The 16,878-nt window shown below is 53.3% G+C and overlaps 4 protein-coding genes; all 4 read right to left on the minus strand.

The window, feature by feature from the left end:
* Positions 1–10,178: 10,178 nt before the first annotated feature.
* CHC_T00000365001 (hypothetical protein) lies at positions 10,179–10,613 on the minus strand. The gene has a single exon (XM_005709851.1). It carries the CDS (start codon positions 10,611–10,613, stop codon positions 10,179–10,181), a length of 435 nt encoding a protein of 144 aa, XP_005709908.1.
* Positions 10,614–10,800: 187 nt separating this feature from the next.
* Positions 10,801–12,843, minus strand: CHC_T00000366001 (hypothetical protein). XM_005709852.1 is given in 2 exon segments: positions 10,801–10,926; positions 10,927–12,843. 1 exon segment carries the CDS (start codon positions 12,841–12,843, stop codon positions 10,927–10,929), a length of 1,917 nt encoding a protein of 638 aa, XP_005709909.1. The 3' UTR covers positions 10,801–10,926.
* Positions 12,844–12,919: 76 nt separating this feature from the next.
* CHC_T00000367001 (hypothetical protein) lies at positions 12,920–14,799 on the minus strand. XM_005709853.1 is given in 2 exon segments: positions 12,920–13,638; positions 13,639–14,799. 1 exon segment carries the CDS (start codon positions 14,797–14,799, stop codon positions 13,639–13,641), a length of 1,161 nt encoding a protein of 386 aa, XP_005709910.1. The 3' UTR covers positions 12,920–13,638.
* Positions 14,800–15,507: 708 nt separating this feature from the next.
* On the minus strand, positions 15,508–16,632 carry CHC_T00000368001 (hypothetical protein). The gene has a single exon (XM_005709854.1). It carries the CDS (start codon positions 16,630–16,632, stop codon positions 15,508–15,510), a length of 1,125 nt encoding a protein of 374 aa, XP_005709911.1.
* Between the last annotated feature and the right edge of the window lie 246 nt (positions 16,633–16,878).

Here is a 16,878-nt window from a genome sequence, read left to right on the forward strand (position 1 = left end):
GCGCGTCCTCAATCCGCGCACGGTGCCGCTCTAAGGTAATTAGCGAACGTTACGTTAGAATAAGCGGAGAGTCGGACCTTGACGGTCGGTGGGTGACAAGTCCCTCCTTGTACCCCTCCTCTGCCGTCGGTCCGCTCCATATCTAATATACGAAGTAATGTAACCTAACACTACAGTACCTTGGTACTATACTGTAATACTGTCAGCTGTATCGAGGCTAACAGTACACGTAGTATCTGTGTGTGCGCATGATTCGCTCGCTCGTGGTACACGTGTGCAACGTGTCTACGTGTCTCCTTCGTACCCGTGGTGTACACGTGGACACTCGCGGTGGTACTGTAGAGCGTCGGGCTCTACAGTATTGGATTCCGTTGTTCATCTAATCTATCTAAAAAGCCCCCAAGGGGGGTTATACTACAGCTCATAGCTGGCGACCGCCACTATACAAAATTGTGCTCTGCAGCTGGTGCAAGCGAGCAATGCAGCTCCGTACAGCCGCCGCTTGTGACCCTGGGTTACAGTACTGACGGTTTCCCGTTCGGTTTTTACCTCCACCAGGAGGTCCATGGTACACAAATGTACTACACAATTTTTGGTGCTCTGAAGGGTCCCCAGCGGCCTAAATGCACTACTCTAACAGTTAAATACAGACAACGAGATGCTCTTTATTGAGAGTAACATTTGTCATGTATGAAAGACATAACCTTGCTCTTTACGGTGGGAGAGTAACAAGTGTTAGGGTTAGTGAGTAAACAGTAGGCTGCAGACATATTACTCTATTTTCGTATCAGTAGCAATTGGGACAAATTTTCAGGCTACCATTAGCGATCTACGGTAAGAGCCCTTGACCATTATACTTCTTCCATCCTACTTTTCATGGTGTTGACCGTTTAGGGATAGTGACTAGTTAGTAGAACCCTCCTTAATGGCAGTGCGCCTAATTAATATGTAGGGTCAACAAGAAGATGTGCTGAGGTCGAAGACGCTACTCGTCTTCGACCTCACCACATCGAACACCTGAACTAATACCTCAGCCGAAAACAATGTCCCCAGCTCGTGCTCAAAGCAGTTACAAGGCAGTACTGTAGCCTGGTGCTTCCCTTTTCCCTTGGGAACTCTGTTTACCCCCTTTTTACCCACACTTGAAAAAACCCCTCCGGACCAGACTGCGCCGCTTGCGGTCCCCTGACAGCAAGGACGCTGCTGTCTCCCTTCAAGGATGCTGGAGGTACAGAACTCCTGGTGTTTCAAATCTTTCATGCAAGCGCAATTTGAGAAATCGCACAATGGTTGGTGGATCACCACACCTTGGCATCCGTATGATATTTCACTACTTGACCTCCAACCGCGCTCTTAGAGCATCTCCACCGCAGCCCAAAATGTTTGCTATATCGTAAAAATATACCAATTATGCCAATTCGTAATCACCACCGCGCAACGATATTGCCAAATGGCTTGGATGAAATGCGGTTGAAACCTGAGCGCACCCATTTTTCAGAAATGCGTTCAGTTTCGTCTCAAATCGTAGTTTATCGCCACTTGACGCGGCCACATTGTTGTGCTGCCGCACAACAAGACTGCAAATTATGCTTGAATTTGGCGACCGAGACCCCATTCATGTGGGAATACTACGCGCGCATTTCCGGGGTCTCCGTTCTAATGCAAAGGGTAGACTGCATACTGCAGCATAAACCCCCGGTCGCGGTGGGGGTCGAGCTGTGTTCGCGTAAGGCCAGTGATAACGCGAGAAAGACTAAAACACACACACCAGAACGTCCGCGGGCGGTGGTAGCGTGGTAGAGCGGTGGGGGGCTCATGCGACTACAGTGCGCGTTTAGAGCGGATCGACGCGCTCGACGCCCCGGGGCGGCGCTAGTTAGCGTTCTAGCGCCGACGGGCGGAGTCGGATCCGCCTCGCTCGCGCACGTATCGCGACCGCTACCCGCGTTAGTTCTTGTTTAACGCACTCGCGTTAAGAGAACGTGTTTGGAATAAGCGGACGGGGCTAGACCGGCGGCGGAGGATCTGGTACCAACCCTGCGTTTGTCCTTCTCCTCCCTCCGCCGCCAGTCGCCCTGTCATTTAATATACAAGTAAAAAATCTATCATAACATACTACAGTATCTCTCGAGTAGCTTACACGGTAAGCCCGTGGGCCTCGTCCCTGACTGTCCCACTGTACATGTGCACAGCGATACGCAAGCGCATACTTACAGGGGCGCGCGTGAGCGGTGTAAGTCCAGTTGCGGGTGTACAGTAGCCACCCCGCGTCACTAAATAACGTCTTCGCGATTATACTACACGTACCGTGCGAGAGGATAGACCTTTTCACCCCCACCGACGTCTCATCGTGCCCCTTCTTCATATCTATTCGTCATGCCGTCAATTGCAGCGCAGGGAGGGGGTGGGGGCTGGGGTGCGGAGAAGCTAGGTCATCTCGCCGAAGCATTAATTGAATCATCTGTAGATGCCGTTACAGGAATCGACCAGACGGGGCAGCGTTTCAAGACGCATTTGCACATGAACTTCGTCGCGAAGAACCCCAGTGTCTACAACTGCCGCACGGTTGCTCGCGTGAAGGGCAGGTTTGTTTTCTATATCCCAACTAATATAATGCGTTCGCAATGCGTGTAAAAGCACAACTGGCAACGTTTGAACCTATTTGGGGCATGCATAAAGGTTTAATGGGGTTGCTCGGGAGGTTCAGAAGTTCAACAAGAGTCTGATCGAAATTGAGGGCTGGAATCCGACCGGCGTCGACCCGGGCAATCTTTTGTGCATGTCAGTTGCGCGTTACCTCGGCAAGTTGAATGCAACATTCTCAGACAGCTCTGAGAACGATATGTACACTTCCAAGACGTTCGACATCGCGAAGTGGAAACCGCATATTGCGTTCGAAGTCCTGCAGAAATGCGAGAAGATTGACCCGCGGGCGCGCGTCACACCGCCAGGGAGTGACAGAGCTCTGTAGCACCACGTTGAAGAGCATTCCAACGTAAGCAAAGATGTCAACAAGGATCGGGGGGATCTTTTGCAAGAAGATGAATCTGTGACACGCGGTCCTACATCTACACGATTGCAGTGCGGTCACCGTGCTGCAAAAGAGTCTGCCGAGCGTGCCTTTCGCCATAAACAGCGCGTAGTTCATCTAAGGCAGATTAGTAGCAGCGTCAAGCGCAAGAGCGACGCCATGGAGGAGTCAAACGCTCTGGTGCTTTTCCGCATGTGTCTTTCGGAGCAGAAGGCAGAGGATGTGGCTCAGTGTACTAGTATAATTACTCCGCTACGGACGCTCTACAGTATCTAGAGGGGCCCTATTTAGGGGTAGTACACGTAGCCTAGTGTACACGTACAAGCTGGAGTGACAGCACACCTGTACTAGTGTATAGGCCCGTGTACACGTGGTTCCAGACGCACAAGCATCCACGTGTACACAGAGTGTCTAACGTGTACGGAGTGTCTGCCAGCAGGCGCTTACACTACAGTTTAGTTATGATAGCTACTGCAATATAGTCGTACAGTAGCTTGGGACCCGAGGGAGGCAGACGTACTAGAGAGGAACTGCCTTCCTCCCGAACAATAAACCAGCTACCCCATCCCCTCTGACCTAGCCCGCAACTTCCTAATTAGGACTCATCTCCCCTCTTCAGGGGTAGCATCTCCCTTCGTCCGTTTCGGTCTCGCTATAGCCACCCTCCTGTTGAGGTTGCTGGCGTTGTAGTCTACCGCTACTGCGGAAACCCCCTCTGCGACGGACCAATACCGAACCGGAAGGACCCATACCACTACAACTGGTCTCCCGACCTAGAAGCCCTTCTAGGAATTCGCGAGATCCGATTCGGGATGGTGATTGAAGACGGTCGCAAAATTTACCACAATGTCCTACAAAGGTCGAGACCGCCAGGTTTGCATGAGCTGGCGCCAGGTCTCGCTTTCAAGGGGCCCGAATGGGAAACATCTACCCATTTGGGAATGCCGTGCCTCGCTGCCCAGGCCTGCACTTCGTGCGTCGCCCCCTTGGGTCGCGAGAAAGGCGAATCCTTATAGGACGACGGTGGCGGGGAACAGGAACCCGCCGACGGGGACGAGAAGCCAAGACCTACCAAGTACCAAGGCCCTGCTCAAGGAAATGGCCCATTTGGGTTCATGGCTAGACGCCGAGGTCAAACGCCGCGTGGCTGCAGCCCTCAGCGCCAAGCTCCCTGAAAGGGTATGTGCCCTTCTACAGGACGAAGTCAAGAAATGTGTAGAAGGCTTCGTTCCTTCGGTTCTGGCGCGCATACCCCTTCGGGACATCATTCGCGCCGCGAGAGCGCGCCGTGACGACGAAGGTATATTTCGAGAAGTTCGAGTACCCCAGGTCCGAAGAGGGAACGATAAATCCGATTACAGACAATTGGAGGACCCTCAGGGACGTATATGGTGGAGTGGAAGAACCAGCACCGCAAGGGATTCAGATTCAATTTGAATCCCTTGCGGTGCTGGTCCTTATCGGAAGTTGCGATAAGGACAGTACGACCTCCTCAGAATGGTCGGACTTCCGCTTTGGTGAGTTCCTCGGCTCGTTCGTAAAAGCTGAGCACACGAAGAGCCCCTTCTGGGAAGGTGCAGGACGCCCTGACCCAATTGAGTATTACGCAAGAGCAGCCGACCACTGCAGTACCGAGGAAACCGTTCTGTCCGACTTCGGAAATACAGGCGCTCACGCCGCCCATCATGGAACGCCTTACGAGGACGCTGTACTCATATGCAAGGCGCAGAGCTTGCCAGTTGCGCAGTTTGTGTCCGCTCTCCGCGACGACGCCACCGGTGTACCCATGGGGATGGAGCGAGACACCCGGGGGAACGCCCCTCAGTGGAGCCCCAACTCCGGGTTGAACCCCTCATAGCGAGTTGACCCTTGTCAGATCTGCCTGTCCGTCTACCGGCCGTGCTGTATCAAACTCTCCAAGGAGGATAGAGTCCGGCTACTGTCCCTCCGGGAACGGAACGTCCGTGCCAATGGGCACGCGTCTGCTACAGTCCGCGGCCAGAGGGACAAGAAACCCAACGGGAATTATTCCGGTCCACGGTCAGCTTTCCGAGACATCCCTGTGAGGGGCCAGCCTACGAGGACTACCCGCTCGGGTAACGGTGACCCACAGGGAAGACAACGGCGGACCAGAAGATCCCGTAAGGGCAAAAAGTCCCCCACCGAATCCGACTCAGAACAAGTACCCTCGAGGGAAGCAAGAGTTTATCTCGGCGGGATGGTGGCGGTGCCGCCCAAAAGGGACAGACACCAGCCAATATTCTCTGCGGGGGCGGTGAAGAGCCGCTCGGAGGCGCTCCCGTTGCCCAAAGATCGGAAGGACATCTCGAGACCGACAGACGGACATCCAGGTCACTACAAGGGAAAAAGACTGAAAGGAAGAGAAAAAAGTTAAGCAGGGGTCCCTCTGGTGGGAAAATGTCCCGCTCGGGTGGAAAGAGAGTGCCGTCCGAAGATGGGGCCCCCTGCTCTTTATGCTGCTCTCCGAGCCGCCTTTGCTGTCCCGATTTACCGGAAGACCGAAGAGGTCCGCTATTATCCCTACAGGACAGAAATCTACAACGACGGGGCAGGGCGGAGCTGGTCTGGGAATCTGACATGTTGAATGACCGCAAAGGTGCCGCTGGACCTACAAGGGAAAAGGAAAGCCGAAACCGGATCACACTGTAGAGGAGGTACGGAGTACAGTACTTAGGGATCCGGGCAGCCCTCCCCCAACAATAAAGAGGCAGCTACCCCCTCGCTCCGGAACCAACCCCCAGCTTCTAAAGGCGAGCGCGCTATCCCGTTCCAGGGTAGCATTCTACCGACCGTATCGGACGTCATAGTAAGCCACCCCACCTCCTGTGGTCATTGGCGTTGTGGCCCACCTCTACCGGGCGAGTTTCCATATACATCAGGACTTCCACCCCCGTCGGGACTCATATCACTACACCATTCCCGTCTAACCTCCCCGTCCCAAACCATGCCGCGTCCACCTACCACCTTTTCCCCGCAGTCCACTCATCCGCCCACTCTTCAACAACGGTCCCGACGTCATTATGGTTCACCAACGCTGTTCGGGATCCTATTTTCATATCTGCGAGTACTCATGCAGTCCCCACAACGCGGACCATGTGCCCAGCGCTCTGAAGGCCATGCTCCGACTAGCCTTAGGAACTTGTACTATCACTTCCGTCACCATCACCGGCGTCTGGGTCATTCAGGACTCCCTCCTCTACAAACCCACGAAAGTCTAGCGTGGTTCCCGGAGCGTTTCGGGCATGCCGCACTACAACGATGTGAGGTACTGCACCACGAACGGGGCAAAAATTTCGGTCCGGTTTATCCGTCAGCGCCCAGACCACTTCAAAAATGCGCCAACTCTGTCATACTTGCATGACACTGATAAGAATGACAGCTTTCGCCTGAAGAAGGGTATCGGCGTTTAGGGGCACTGCAAATGTGACATCCTGCTACTTTCGTATAGAGGCTATGGGCTGTCCACTTGGGAGCCCAATGAGCGCGGCATGAGGATTGATGCAGAGAGCGGGTATGATTATTTGAAGTCGAGAGGGGATGTCAATGTTGGAAGGGGCGGTAGCCTCTGGGTTTATAGCAAATCGTTGGGAGGGACTGTGGCTATTTATTTTGGCAGGTGTTTCAACATTGCATCAACACACTCATCTTAGTAAACAACCTCACAAGTTTGTCAGATATGATCATGTTAGAGCTCTCGATCTTTGGCGTGTTTTGATATTGGAGTAGGAACGAGTGGCATAGTAAGAAAAGAGTAGGGGATCTTTCTGTTCCACTATTGTTTGAGTGGTTTGAAGGATAGCTACGTCCCTCGCGACCATGATGAAGCAGATGCATCAACTTGTGTGAAAATGTTCTCTCAAAGCGTTTATGGAGTTTGAAAAGGGTACGCTCGTCCTCTTCTCGTCGGCCACCCACCCCCGCCGTCGCAGTGCGTGCCCATTCTAAATCGCCTCATCCCTCCGCCCCCGTCTCTTCCCCCGCTGTCCCGCGACCCTTCCTCCCCTGTGCTCCCTCTCACTACGTCTGTGATGCAATTGCGGCTCTAGCACGGTCCCAATTCCAAATATGTTCTACAAGATCAATCCGCAATTGACTATATGCGACCTCATCCTCTGATTCCAATTTACGAGCAGAAGCGCGTGCAGACCATGTCCCAGCAGGCGATCTATTGATAATTAAAGCTGACGAGCCCTCAAAGCTGAAAAAACTTGCCATGATTGCTAAAGAACTCCGAATGTGTGCTCGAAGTCCTTCCGCACTGCCTCTTTCTGGGCAGAGAAAGCCCTCATTTACGCGCTCGTGCCACCTTTTGCGGACTTGACAAAAACTGCCCACGATGGGTGAATACCATCAACAAGGTAGTATAGCAATGTTCGCGTTCGGCCATTTATAGTGAATGGTATACGAGGCGGAAACTCACCGCTCAGCAGTCTAGATATAGTCCTGGAGTTATCTGCTACATTGAGATCTTTCATCTATCCTGGGTTTCCAACCGACAACTGCCAAATACACAACTCACCATAAGGAATTGCCTCCATGACGACTGTTGGATTCTTCTCCTTACCTTTAAATTGCCCAGCCCAAGCGACGGGGCAGTTCTTCCATTCCCAATGCTGACAGTCTAGACTGCCCAAGCAACCGGGAAATCCTCTTGACTCATTGATAGACAGGATTCGACGTAAGTCTTCTTCACCCGGCTCGCGCAGGTACTCATCGCCAGAGACATCCAGGACTGCAGCGCAAAACATTTTTAACGTTTTTTATGGATGTCTCGATTGCGTTGACGACCTCGTCTACCGCGTCTGATGAGTAGCTCTACGATAGCACGGGCAAAGCGCCGAAAATGCGCTGGAGAGGGTATATCCCGCTCTTCCGTACAGCAACAACTTTGCCGATAAACTCCGGCCGCACACTCAGCGCGGAGTAAAGCCTGTCGAAAACACGTCGCGGTATTCCAAAACGTCTCGAGAAGTCAGTGTTGTTGTGTGGCATGCCACCGACGCCAAAGACGGCAAAGTAGTGCTTTCGTAGTTTCAGCAAGGTGCCGTCGAAGTGGCGCCTCTTATTGGGAGATTTCCCCGGTTCAGACCCTCCATGACGTCGCGAATTGAGATCTTTTTCCTCAGCTTTCGCTTCCGTCTGGCATATCAGAAAAGTGCTCGTCATCGTCGCCGTCCAAAGGAAATTCGAAGGACTCCACGTTCGTCGCAAGGGCTGGTCCCTCCGCTACAGCACGTTGCAGCTCCTCAAGGCCGTCGAGCTGGTCTAGAGGCTCCATGGCGAGAAATACAACCTACCTGCGCGGTGGTGTTCCGTCGACGAATTGCAACGACGTAAATGCGATACTTTCCAGTAGGTATGTGGATCATTTGCGGCTTGCGTTGGAGGTAATGGCAAAAATCCGGAAGATCAGGTATTTTCTCATTTTACTAAATCACTTCGCCAAACCCCACCCAACCCGGCAATTACACAACACGTGCTCAGACTGCAGCTCTCCCTTAACAAGTACCAATATTTTTGCAGATGAACCTAGACTCTCTCTGCATTTTTACTCACACAGAAACGCTCTCCTCCTCCTCGTCTTCGAACAGAACCGCTCGTTCAGCTTCCTGCTCACCACGAACACTGCGCGGCATCACTCTCTGACGTCGCTGACGATAAGACGCTTGAGCGCGCTTTCGCTTCTTGACGGCAGTGTCTACAATGTCGAACAATCGCTTCAAATACCGCTCATAAGTACGACCATCGGCATCTCGTAGCAGATGCCACTTGATGTGTAGGTTGGTAAAAGTTATTGTGAGACGGAAAGTGCTATCGTACCTGTCCTCCTTCCAAGGAAAATTATTCGAAACAACTGCCTATGGTCCTCCCTGACGCCCAAAAAATTCTCGACTATCACCCTGTCCGACGCTTTTTTCGTTCTCTTTTCGATCCGGTATGCTTAAAACTCCGCCGCGAGGGGTTTTCCTTGGTATTATAGCCCTCAAATCAGCCTCCATTCCCGTATACCCTTTATCAAGAAGGACTGCCCAGCTATTTGGAAACCTGTCGGAAAATGGGCCGATATCTGTGATCGCCTTTTCGCTTTCTGTCTTCTCTAAAGCATCGTCGTGGAACGCCATCATGTCCCTTATGATTTAAATATCGGCGATAGAGTCAGGGCGATGTAAACTTGGGCATATTGCCCGTCCGTTTGGGAGAACGGAGACTTCTACCTTAAAACCGTATAGCTTATGTTTCCCAGAGAAATATTTCTTGGCCTCTTCCAGCGTACCCTCAGGGCCAAAGCTCTGCTGAAACGTCACGTCAGTGGCGTATCTGCACAGCTTTTAATGTTTAAAATTGCTTTGTCTGCAATAGGGCGGTCCATCGTATATCGATCCGCATAATTTGTGACGAAGCGATTGAACGAGAACTCCGAAATTGTTTTTATCAAAACCCTCTTCTCGAATGTCGCCGGTTTGATGCCAAACAAATGCGCCATTAGATCCCACTTGGCCCCGTGTTCCAACACTGCCATGGTCATGAACAAGAGATCTTTGGGCTTGATAAGGAATTTGGAACCTCTTCCCGTGTTGTAGCGCTGGGAGATGTGAGATCTCAACTGGTTCCAAATCCCGTTGAACCGGACGAGACTGAAATTGGTCATTTGGTGAATGGATTGATTTCCGTCTTCTTCGAAAAAGCGGTCAATTGAGGGCATTCGCTTTCGAGATCCTCGTCACTGTCGCAAAGGTCGGGAGCCTCGTCATACTGATTTAAGGTTTCGTTTCGTGCAGCGGCATGCTCTTCGAGCAGTTCGAGAGCGGCTGCGGTGGTTGGTAGATTGATACGAGGAGGCATACTGGTGATTGAGAAATGTGAAAGGGGTTGGTCGTGGCGATGAGTTAGTAGACAACGTAATAAGGTATCGGTTGGTGTTGTTTCAGGGTGATGTTGAATGCGAAAGGCGGCAAAATGGCGGGCAAATTGATGGATATTGTGAGAATCGTTTCTGTTTGCGAAGACATGGCGCGCAATTCGGGGAGAGTTGATCTTTTACGAAGATTACAGTGAACGGTGAATTTGCACAGTTGCCCCTGTGCGCGACAATAGTGGCAATAAATCGTGATGAGTAAATGAAATATTACAATATTTTTGGGGTCTTGTACAACGTGGCAGCAGCTGTGCAACATCTGCAGAAGGGGTATGTTTCTACGCAGAGAATAGGTATACAGTATTCGAGGGATGCCGCTAGCTGCTCCCTCCGCCTAGTACAGGGTGCCCAAACATAAAAACCAATTAGGATTGGGACACGTGTCCCCGAAATAACAACATTCAGGCTGCGCGATGGAGATGCTCTAACCTCATCTTCGGGGAAGGGGCTCCTCGTCCGTACGGGTTTGATTGTTACCCAAGGGTACTTTTCCCCCGTTTCTCTTCGGGCATCCGACTTTGTTCCCAACCTTGCACCTCCCGCCTTCTCCTCTGATCGCCCGATGCACGACACATGCCGTACATTCGTCTCAAGTGTACAATAGTACCGTATCGTACTGTGCCTTTTCATGCTCCCTTCGTGCATTCCCGAGGTTGAGCTGCCCACGTCCGGATGCAGTTGTCGCCTGTACTGGTTGTCAATTACCGCATCTCGTAGTCGCACAGAATCTTCCTCAAGTGTACCCACCAGCCCTGGCCGAGGTCACCATCCATCTCGGCAGCGAGCGGGCTGCAGCCTACGTCTTCATTTGTAGACGCAACCTGCTAGTTCATTTTGTTCCGCCCTGCCTTTACCGTTCGGACCAACCATCAACTGCTGCCTTTCGCCAAATGCTGCAGCGCACTGATAGGAAAGAGGACGAGCTGTCTACATAGCTGTACTTCTACCATACGGCAGACTATTTGACCTCAATCCATAACACATCATCTAACCAGCTTTTGAGACTGCTCGGGTTCAAAAACGGGACCCACCGGCTCACGGACCGCAACATTTCATCCAGCTTTCCTTTCCGTTCCTCGAGAAGGCCCACATTGGCTTCCGAAAGATGCACCCCTTTGACGTTTTGCGGGGAAAACGCATTTGCTGCCGTACCCCGTAGCCCCGATGAGACCGACTCCAACCTACAGTTATATTTACAAATCGTCGCAATCAGGATTTGGAGGCGCTCGAAACTCGAGTCGGCCTGTCCGCTCAAAGAGACTCCGAAATGCTTCAACCGATTTCCAAGATGCCTCAAGACATCGACAACCCCTTCTGTCGGAATGCGCACATCTAAAAGCTCCAAACTTTCCAATGCTGGCGTCTGTCGCACAAGCTGCATGACTGACTCAACCGTTTCCTCATGGAACTCTGGGAAGACGGCCACATATTTGCTGATGTTCCCATTTTGAACTGTCTTGATATATCTGCACTTTAAGAAATTCGTTCCTTGCAGGTCACAAACCCATCTGAGACTCATGTACTTTAGTACCGGCATGAAGTGCACTGCATGATTGAGCGCACGAAGGTCGCGGTCGTCAGGCCTTAAGCTTAGCCGCAAGTCAGATAATCCGACGCATTTTGAAAGCGCGCGTATACTGGAATCGTCGCCACTGCGTTGGAATCGATCTGATATGCTCGTGACGACGGGACCGAGAAGCGCAGCATGCTCTAACATATCCTTAATCCGAACCGACTCCAGAGCTTTCAAACGATCAAGCACGCGAGGCTCGATGCCGCAACTGCGGAAATAGTATCCTTGGAGAGTGGCCGTGCGAATATTCGGCAGCGTTTCCCAGATCCTCCAAAAAGGGCTGAACTTGCTTCCTCCACTACAACGGGACGAACATTTGCGGAGCGAGCCAAACTCGATGAGGTGTGGGCAGGAGCGGGCAAGCGTGAGCCCCGCCTCGTCTTGCAGGCGTTGCATTCGTTGGAAGATGCATTCGCGACACTTGTTATAGTGCTGGAGCCCTTGGTTGCATACAATGTCGAGCTTGCGCAACGACATAGAACCGATGCGCAAGAACGCGGGGAGTCCATCGTTCTTCGGATAGTTTTTCATGTGGAATTGGACTTCGAGCTCGCGCAGCGTTCGGGACTGGAGGGCGTGCTTAATCAAGGTGAACATATCCGGGATGACGGCAGTTTGCAAGAGCGGACTGGAGAGAATGCGAATCGCGCTGATGCGGACGGCACGAGAAAGGTAGGGCCAGTCCTGTAGACAAAGAACGAGGTGTTTCGTGGTATCCGAGTCAGCAAAAGCGACAGCCCAGCTGTCGTTGTCTTGATGTTCGAAGCTCTGGTAGCGGGATTGGCGCAGCCCGGTCACGGCGCGGGCAAAGAAAGGGGAGAGTTCGGCGAGCTGAAGGGGGGGAATGCCGCCGCTGTGCAATGTAAGCAAGGCGACGACGCGGGTCAGAATTTCTTGCGGAAGGACGTCGAACCATAGCTTTGGGCCCGACGGAAATTCCTTCAGGACGGGCGAGTTCTTCTTGCGGCGCTTGACGGGCAAGGATAAGAATTCTGGTTCCATCCTTGGATCGGCGAAAGACGGGGGGAGACGGGAAGATAAGGTGATGTGCGCAGATACGGAAACCGCACGGCATCGAAGGGGATGAACACTGGCGGCTTCGGGGAAACCAAGCGCAATGTGAGGTGTCCTTGTAAATACTGTACTGTACCAAGGGTACAGTACCAAGGGTACAGTAGATGCACACGTGTGAAGGTTACAGCGCATCACGGGGGCACGTGTAAAGGTTACACCTCCGATTGATCCCAACAATTTACCGGGGCGCCGGGGCGCATGAGCGGCTTGCAACTCTCTGCCGATCATATGCGGCTTTGGGCAGATGCACGATTTCCTCGTTACAGGCCGAGGGGGTTGCTCAAGAGAGCGGCGCAAAGATAAGTTGCAACAGTAAACGCAAACAACTTTATTCGATGGAGCCTACGAACGAGTAGTCGTTCTCCCCTGCCTTCTGGTGACACCGACCTACCTTCTTGAAGCAAACGAGTAGAGGCGCGCGAGCGAGGCGCAGATGGCCAGGTCCGCGGATTTGTATTTTCGTCTTTGACGAACACAGTAAAAAGATACCCGATGAGACTTAGGTGCCGGCTGAGAGGGACGCCCGAAGACTCGCTCACATCTGCAAATTGCACCGGCCGCATGCATTGCTGACAATGCGCGTGTGGAATGCGATGTTGTGTCCGCTGAGCACAAAAAACATTCCCATCGGTAGTAAACCTTGTTCAATGTCTCGAGATAAACCAATTCTCAATGGCGTCACAACTCTCGATCGGGGCCGCTGTGCAACTTCTTACTTCGTCTGTCACATCGCCACAGAGAACTGTGCCTTTCGCAACGCGCTTGCGCTCTTCTTCTCGCAAAGACGTCCATGTACGCCCCTTGCAATGCTCGATGTGCTTTTCACCCAACACGCGCTCCTATTCCCTGCAACATCTCTCAAACGACACCTTTCCTCTCTCCGGTCTCCCGACGCCTTTCTCCCCTCGCAAACCTATTCGCGGTCCCACAAAGGCGTTTTCTTCGGCGCCCCCCGGCAACCTCGGAAACGCCCGTGCCGTTGCCTTCACCTTTCTTACGGCCACAATACACTTTTTCCTTCCGTCAACCTCTTCCGCCTCTTCCCCCTGCCCCTGCATCCACCCCCACGGCCACGCCTCGCGCACGCCTTCCAGCTTCCCGCCCAGCCTTCTGATAGCTCCCTTCGCGGCGGCCACCTCCTCCGCGCCCACGCCCACGCTCTTTTGCGTGAAAAACGCGTCCCCCCACCTTTGCCAGCAGCACGCACAGTTCGCAGCAAACGCGCATTTCCGCCAACGACCGTGCCACGACCGCGTCATACCGTCCCCGATGCATCTTACCCTGCCCGACCTTCCCCGCCCTCCCCCACACGGACGCGCCGTTGGGCAGGGTCAGCTCGCGCCCCACGAGGTCATGGAAGCGCGTCTTCTTGCGCGCGGCCTCGAGCAGCGTGACCTCCCACTGCGGCCTCGTCATGGCCAGGACGAGCCCCGGGAACCTCGCACCCGTGCCGAGGTCAACGACGCGCACCGCGCGGGGGCGCGACAGCGGCCTCCCCCTCCAGCGCCAGTAGCCGGCGCAGCGCGTCCTCAACGGTCTTGAGGAACACGGCGTGCTGATCGCCGTGAGGTTGGACCGCTTGCTCTCGCTGAAAAACAGATCCGTCAGGCGCACGGGGCCGTTGAGCCGCGCCACGTCCAGGCGCTGCGAGTCGGCGGCGCGGCGCAGCACTGCGAGCGCGGGGGCGATGCTTCGTTGGGTAACGCAAGCGCGCAGCGCCACGCGCCCATGCGGCGGCGCGCGGCATGTGGGTCGCAGCACGTGACGCGCGCACCGAGTCGGCAGCGAGACGGCAAAAGGGATGCGGCAGGCGGTGAGCCACGGAGCCCTGCAGATGAAGATGGTGCGTTGGGGGCGGCGGGCGTGGAATGTAGGAAATATTTGCAATGAGACCGAGAAGAATCTGTGGGAGGGGACCCGATTTTGGCGGGCGTCGGCGGGCGTGTTGCCACGCGGTGTGAACGCGGTGTGAAGGATCTTATGTTGCTGTTCCCCACTTGAGGCCGCTGCGGCCACGGTCACGAGGCGAGTGGCAAGCCGGTGCGGCGGAGCTGTCGGAGGCGGAGCTGTCGGAGGCGGAGCTGTCGGAGGCCGACTGAGGGATGGGCTAAACTGGGCGACCGATGGATTCGGGTAAGGAAAGTCGGCTACTCTGCCTGGAAACAGAGTATCGCTAGAGTACATTTATGTTACCCGGACCGAGGGTGCTGGAGGTACAAGTGTACTCCTGATGTTTCAAATCCTTCATGCAAACGCAACTTTATGAAATTGAACAATGGTTGGTGAATTACCACACCTTGGGAGTCCGTATGATACTTCACTACTTCAACTACTACAACGGCGTGAACGTGCCCTAACCCCCTTTCTGTGCAAGACGCCCCTCGTCAGTATCGAGTTTGATTGGTACCTTTCCCCCGTTTCTCTTTGGGCATCCGACCTTCTTCCCAATCTTGCCATCATCACACCTCCCGCCTCCTCCTCTGATCGCCCGATGCACGGCACATGCCGTACATTCGTCTCAAGTGTACAATAGTACCGTACCGTTCTGTGCTTTTACATGCTCCCTTGGTGCATTCCCGAGGTTGAGCTGCCCACGTCCGAATGCTGTAGTCACCTGTACTGGGTGTCAATTACCGCATCTCCTAGTCGTACAGAATCTTCCTTAAGTGTACCCACTGGTTCTGGCCGAGGTCACCATCCATCTCGGCAGCGAGCGGGCTGCAGCCTACGACTTCATTTGTAGACGCAACCTGCTAGTTCATTTGTGCCGCCCTGCCTTTACCCTTCGGACCAACCATCAACTGCTGCCTTTCGCCAAATGCTGCAGCGCACTGATGGGAAAGAGGACGAGCTGTCTACATAGCTGTACTTCTACCATACATGTACAGCAGACTATTTGACCTCAATCCATGACACATCATCTAACCAGCTTTTGAGACTGCTCGGGTTCAAAAACGGGACCCACCGGCTCACGGACCGCAACATTTCATCCAGCTTTCCTTTCCGTTCTTCGAGAAGGCCCACATTGGCTTCCGAAAGATGCACCCTTTTGACATTTTGCAGGGAAAACGCATTTGCTGCCGTACCCCATAGCCCCGATGAGACCGACTCCAACCTACAGTTATATTTACAAATCGTCGCAATCAGGATTTGGAGGCGCTCGAAACTCGAGTCGGCCTGTCCGCTCAAAGAGACTCCGAAATGCTTCAACCGATTTCCAAGATGCCTCAAGACATCGACAACCCCTTCTGTCGGAATGCGCACATCTAAAAGCTCCAAACTTTCCAATGCTGGCGTCTGTCGCACAAGCTGCATGACTGACTCAACCGTTTCCACATGGAACTCTGGGAAGACGGCCACATATGTGCTGATGTTCCCATTTTGAACTGTCTTGATATATCTGCACTTTAAGAAATTCGTTCCTTGCAGGTCACAAGCCCATCTGAGACTCAAGTACTTTAGTACCGGCATGAAGTGCACTGCATGATTGAGCGCACGAAGGCCGCGGTCGTCAGGCCTTAAGCTTAGCCGCAAGTCAGATAATCCGACGCATTTTGAAAGCGCGCGTATACTGGGCTCGTCGCCACTGCGTTGGAATCGATCTGATATGCTCGTGACGACGGGACCGAGAAGCGCAGCATGCTCTAACATATCCTTAATCCGAACCGACTCCAAAGCTTTCAAACGATCAAGCACGCGAGGCTCGATGCTGGAACCTCGGAAATAGTATGGTTGGAGCGTGGCCATGCGAATATTCAGCAGCGTTTCCCAGATCCTCCAAAAAAGGGCTGAACTTGCTTCCTCCACTACAACGGGACGAACATTTGCGGAGCGAGCCAAACTCGATGAGGTGTGGGCAGGAGCGGGCAAGCGTGAGCCCCGCCTCGTCTTGCAGGCGTTACATTCGTTGGAAGATGCATTCGCGACACTTGTTATAGTGCTGGAGCCCTTGGTTGCATACAATGTCGAGCTTGCGCAACGACATAGAACCGATGCGCAAGAACGCGGGGAGTCCATCGTTCTTCGGATAGTTCTTCATGTAGAATTGGATTTCGAGCTCACATAGCGTTCGGGACTGAAGGGCGTGTTTAATCAAGATGAACATATCAGGGATGACGGCAGTTTGCAAGAGCGGACTGGAGAGAATGCGAATCGCGCTGATGCGGACGGCACGAGAAAGGTAGGGCCAGTCCTGTAGACAAAGAACGAGGTGTTTCGTGGTATCCGAGTCAGCAAAGGCGACAGCCCAGCTGTCGTTGTCGT

The sequence above is a fragment of the Chondrus crispus genome, genomic scaffold (assembly GCF_000350225.1).
Source record: "Chondrus crispus Stackhouse genomic scaffold, scaffold_502, whole genome shotgun sequence".
Lineage (NCBI taxonomy): Eukaryota > Rhodophyta > Florideophyceae > Gigartinales > Gigartinaceae > Chondrus > Chondrus crispus.

Bases quoted from the DNA above. Each gene is read 5' to 3' on its own strand.
- CHC_T00000365001 (XM_005709851.1), bottom strand. From the start codon at position 10,613: ATGCACGAAGGGAGCATGAAAAGGCACAGTACGATACGGTACTATTGT.
- CHC_T00000366001 (XM_005709852.1), bottom strand. From the start codon at position 12,843: ATGATCGGCAGAGAGTTGCAAGCCGCTCATGCGCCCCGGCGCCCCGGT.
- CHC_T00000367001 (XM_005709853.1), bottom strand. From the start codon at position 14,799: ATGTACTCTAGCGATACTCTGTTTCCAGGCAGAGTAGCCGACTTTCCT.
- CHC_T00000368001 (XM_005709854.1), bottom strand. From the start codon at position 16,632: ATGGACTCCCCGCGTTCTTGCGCATCGGTTCTATGTCGTTGCGCAAGC.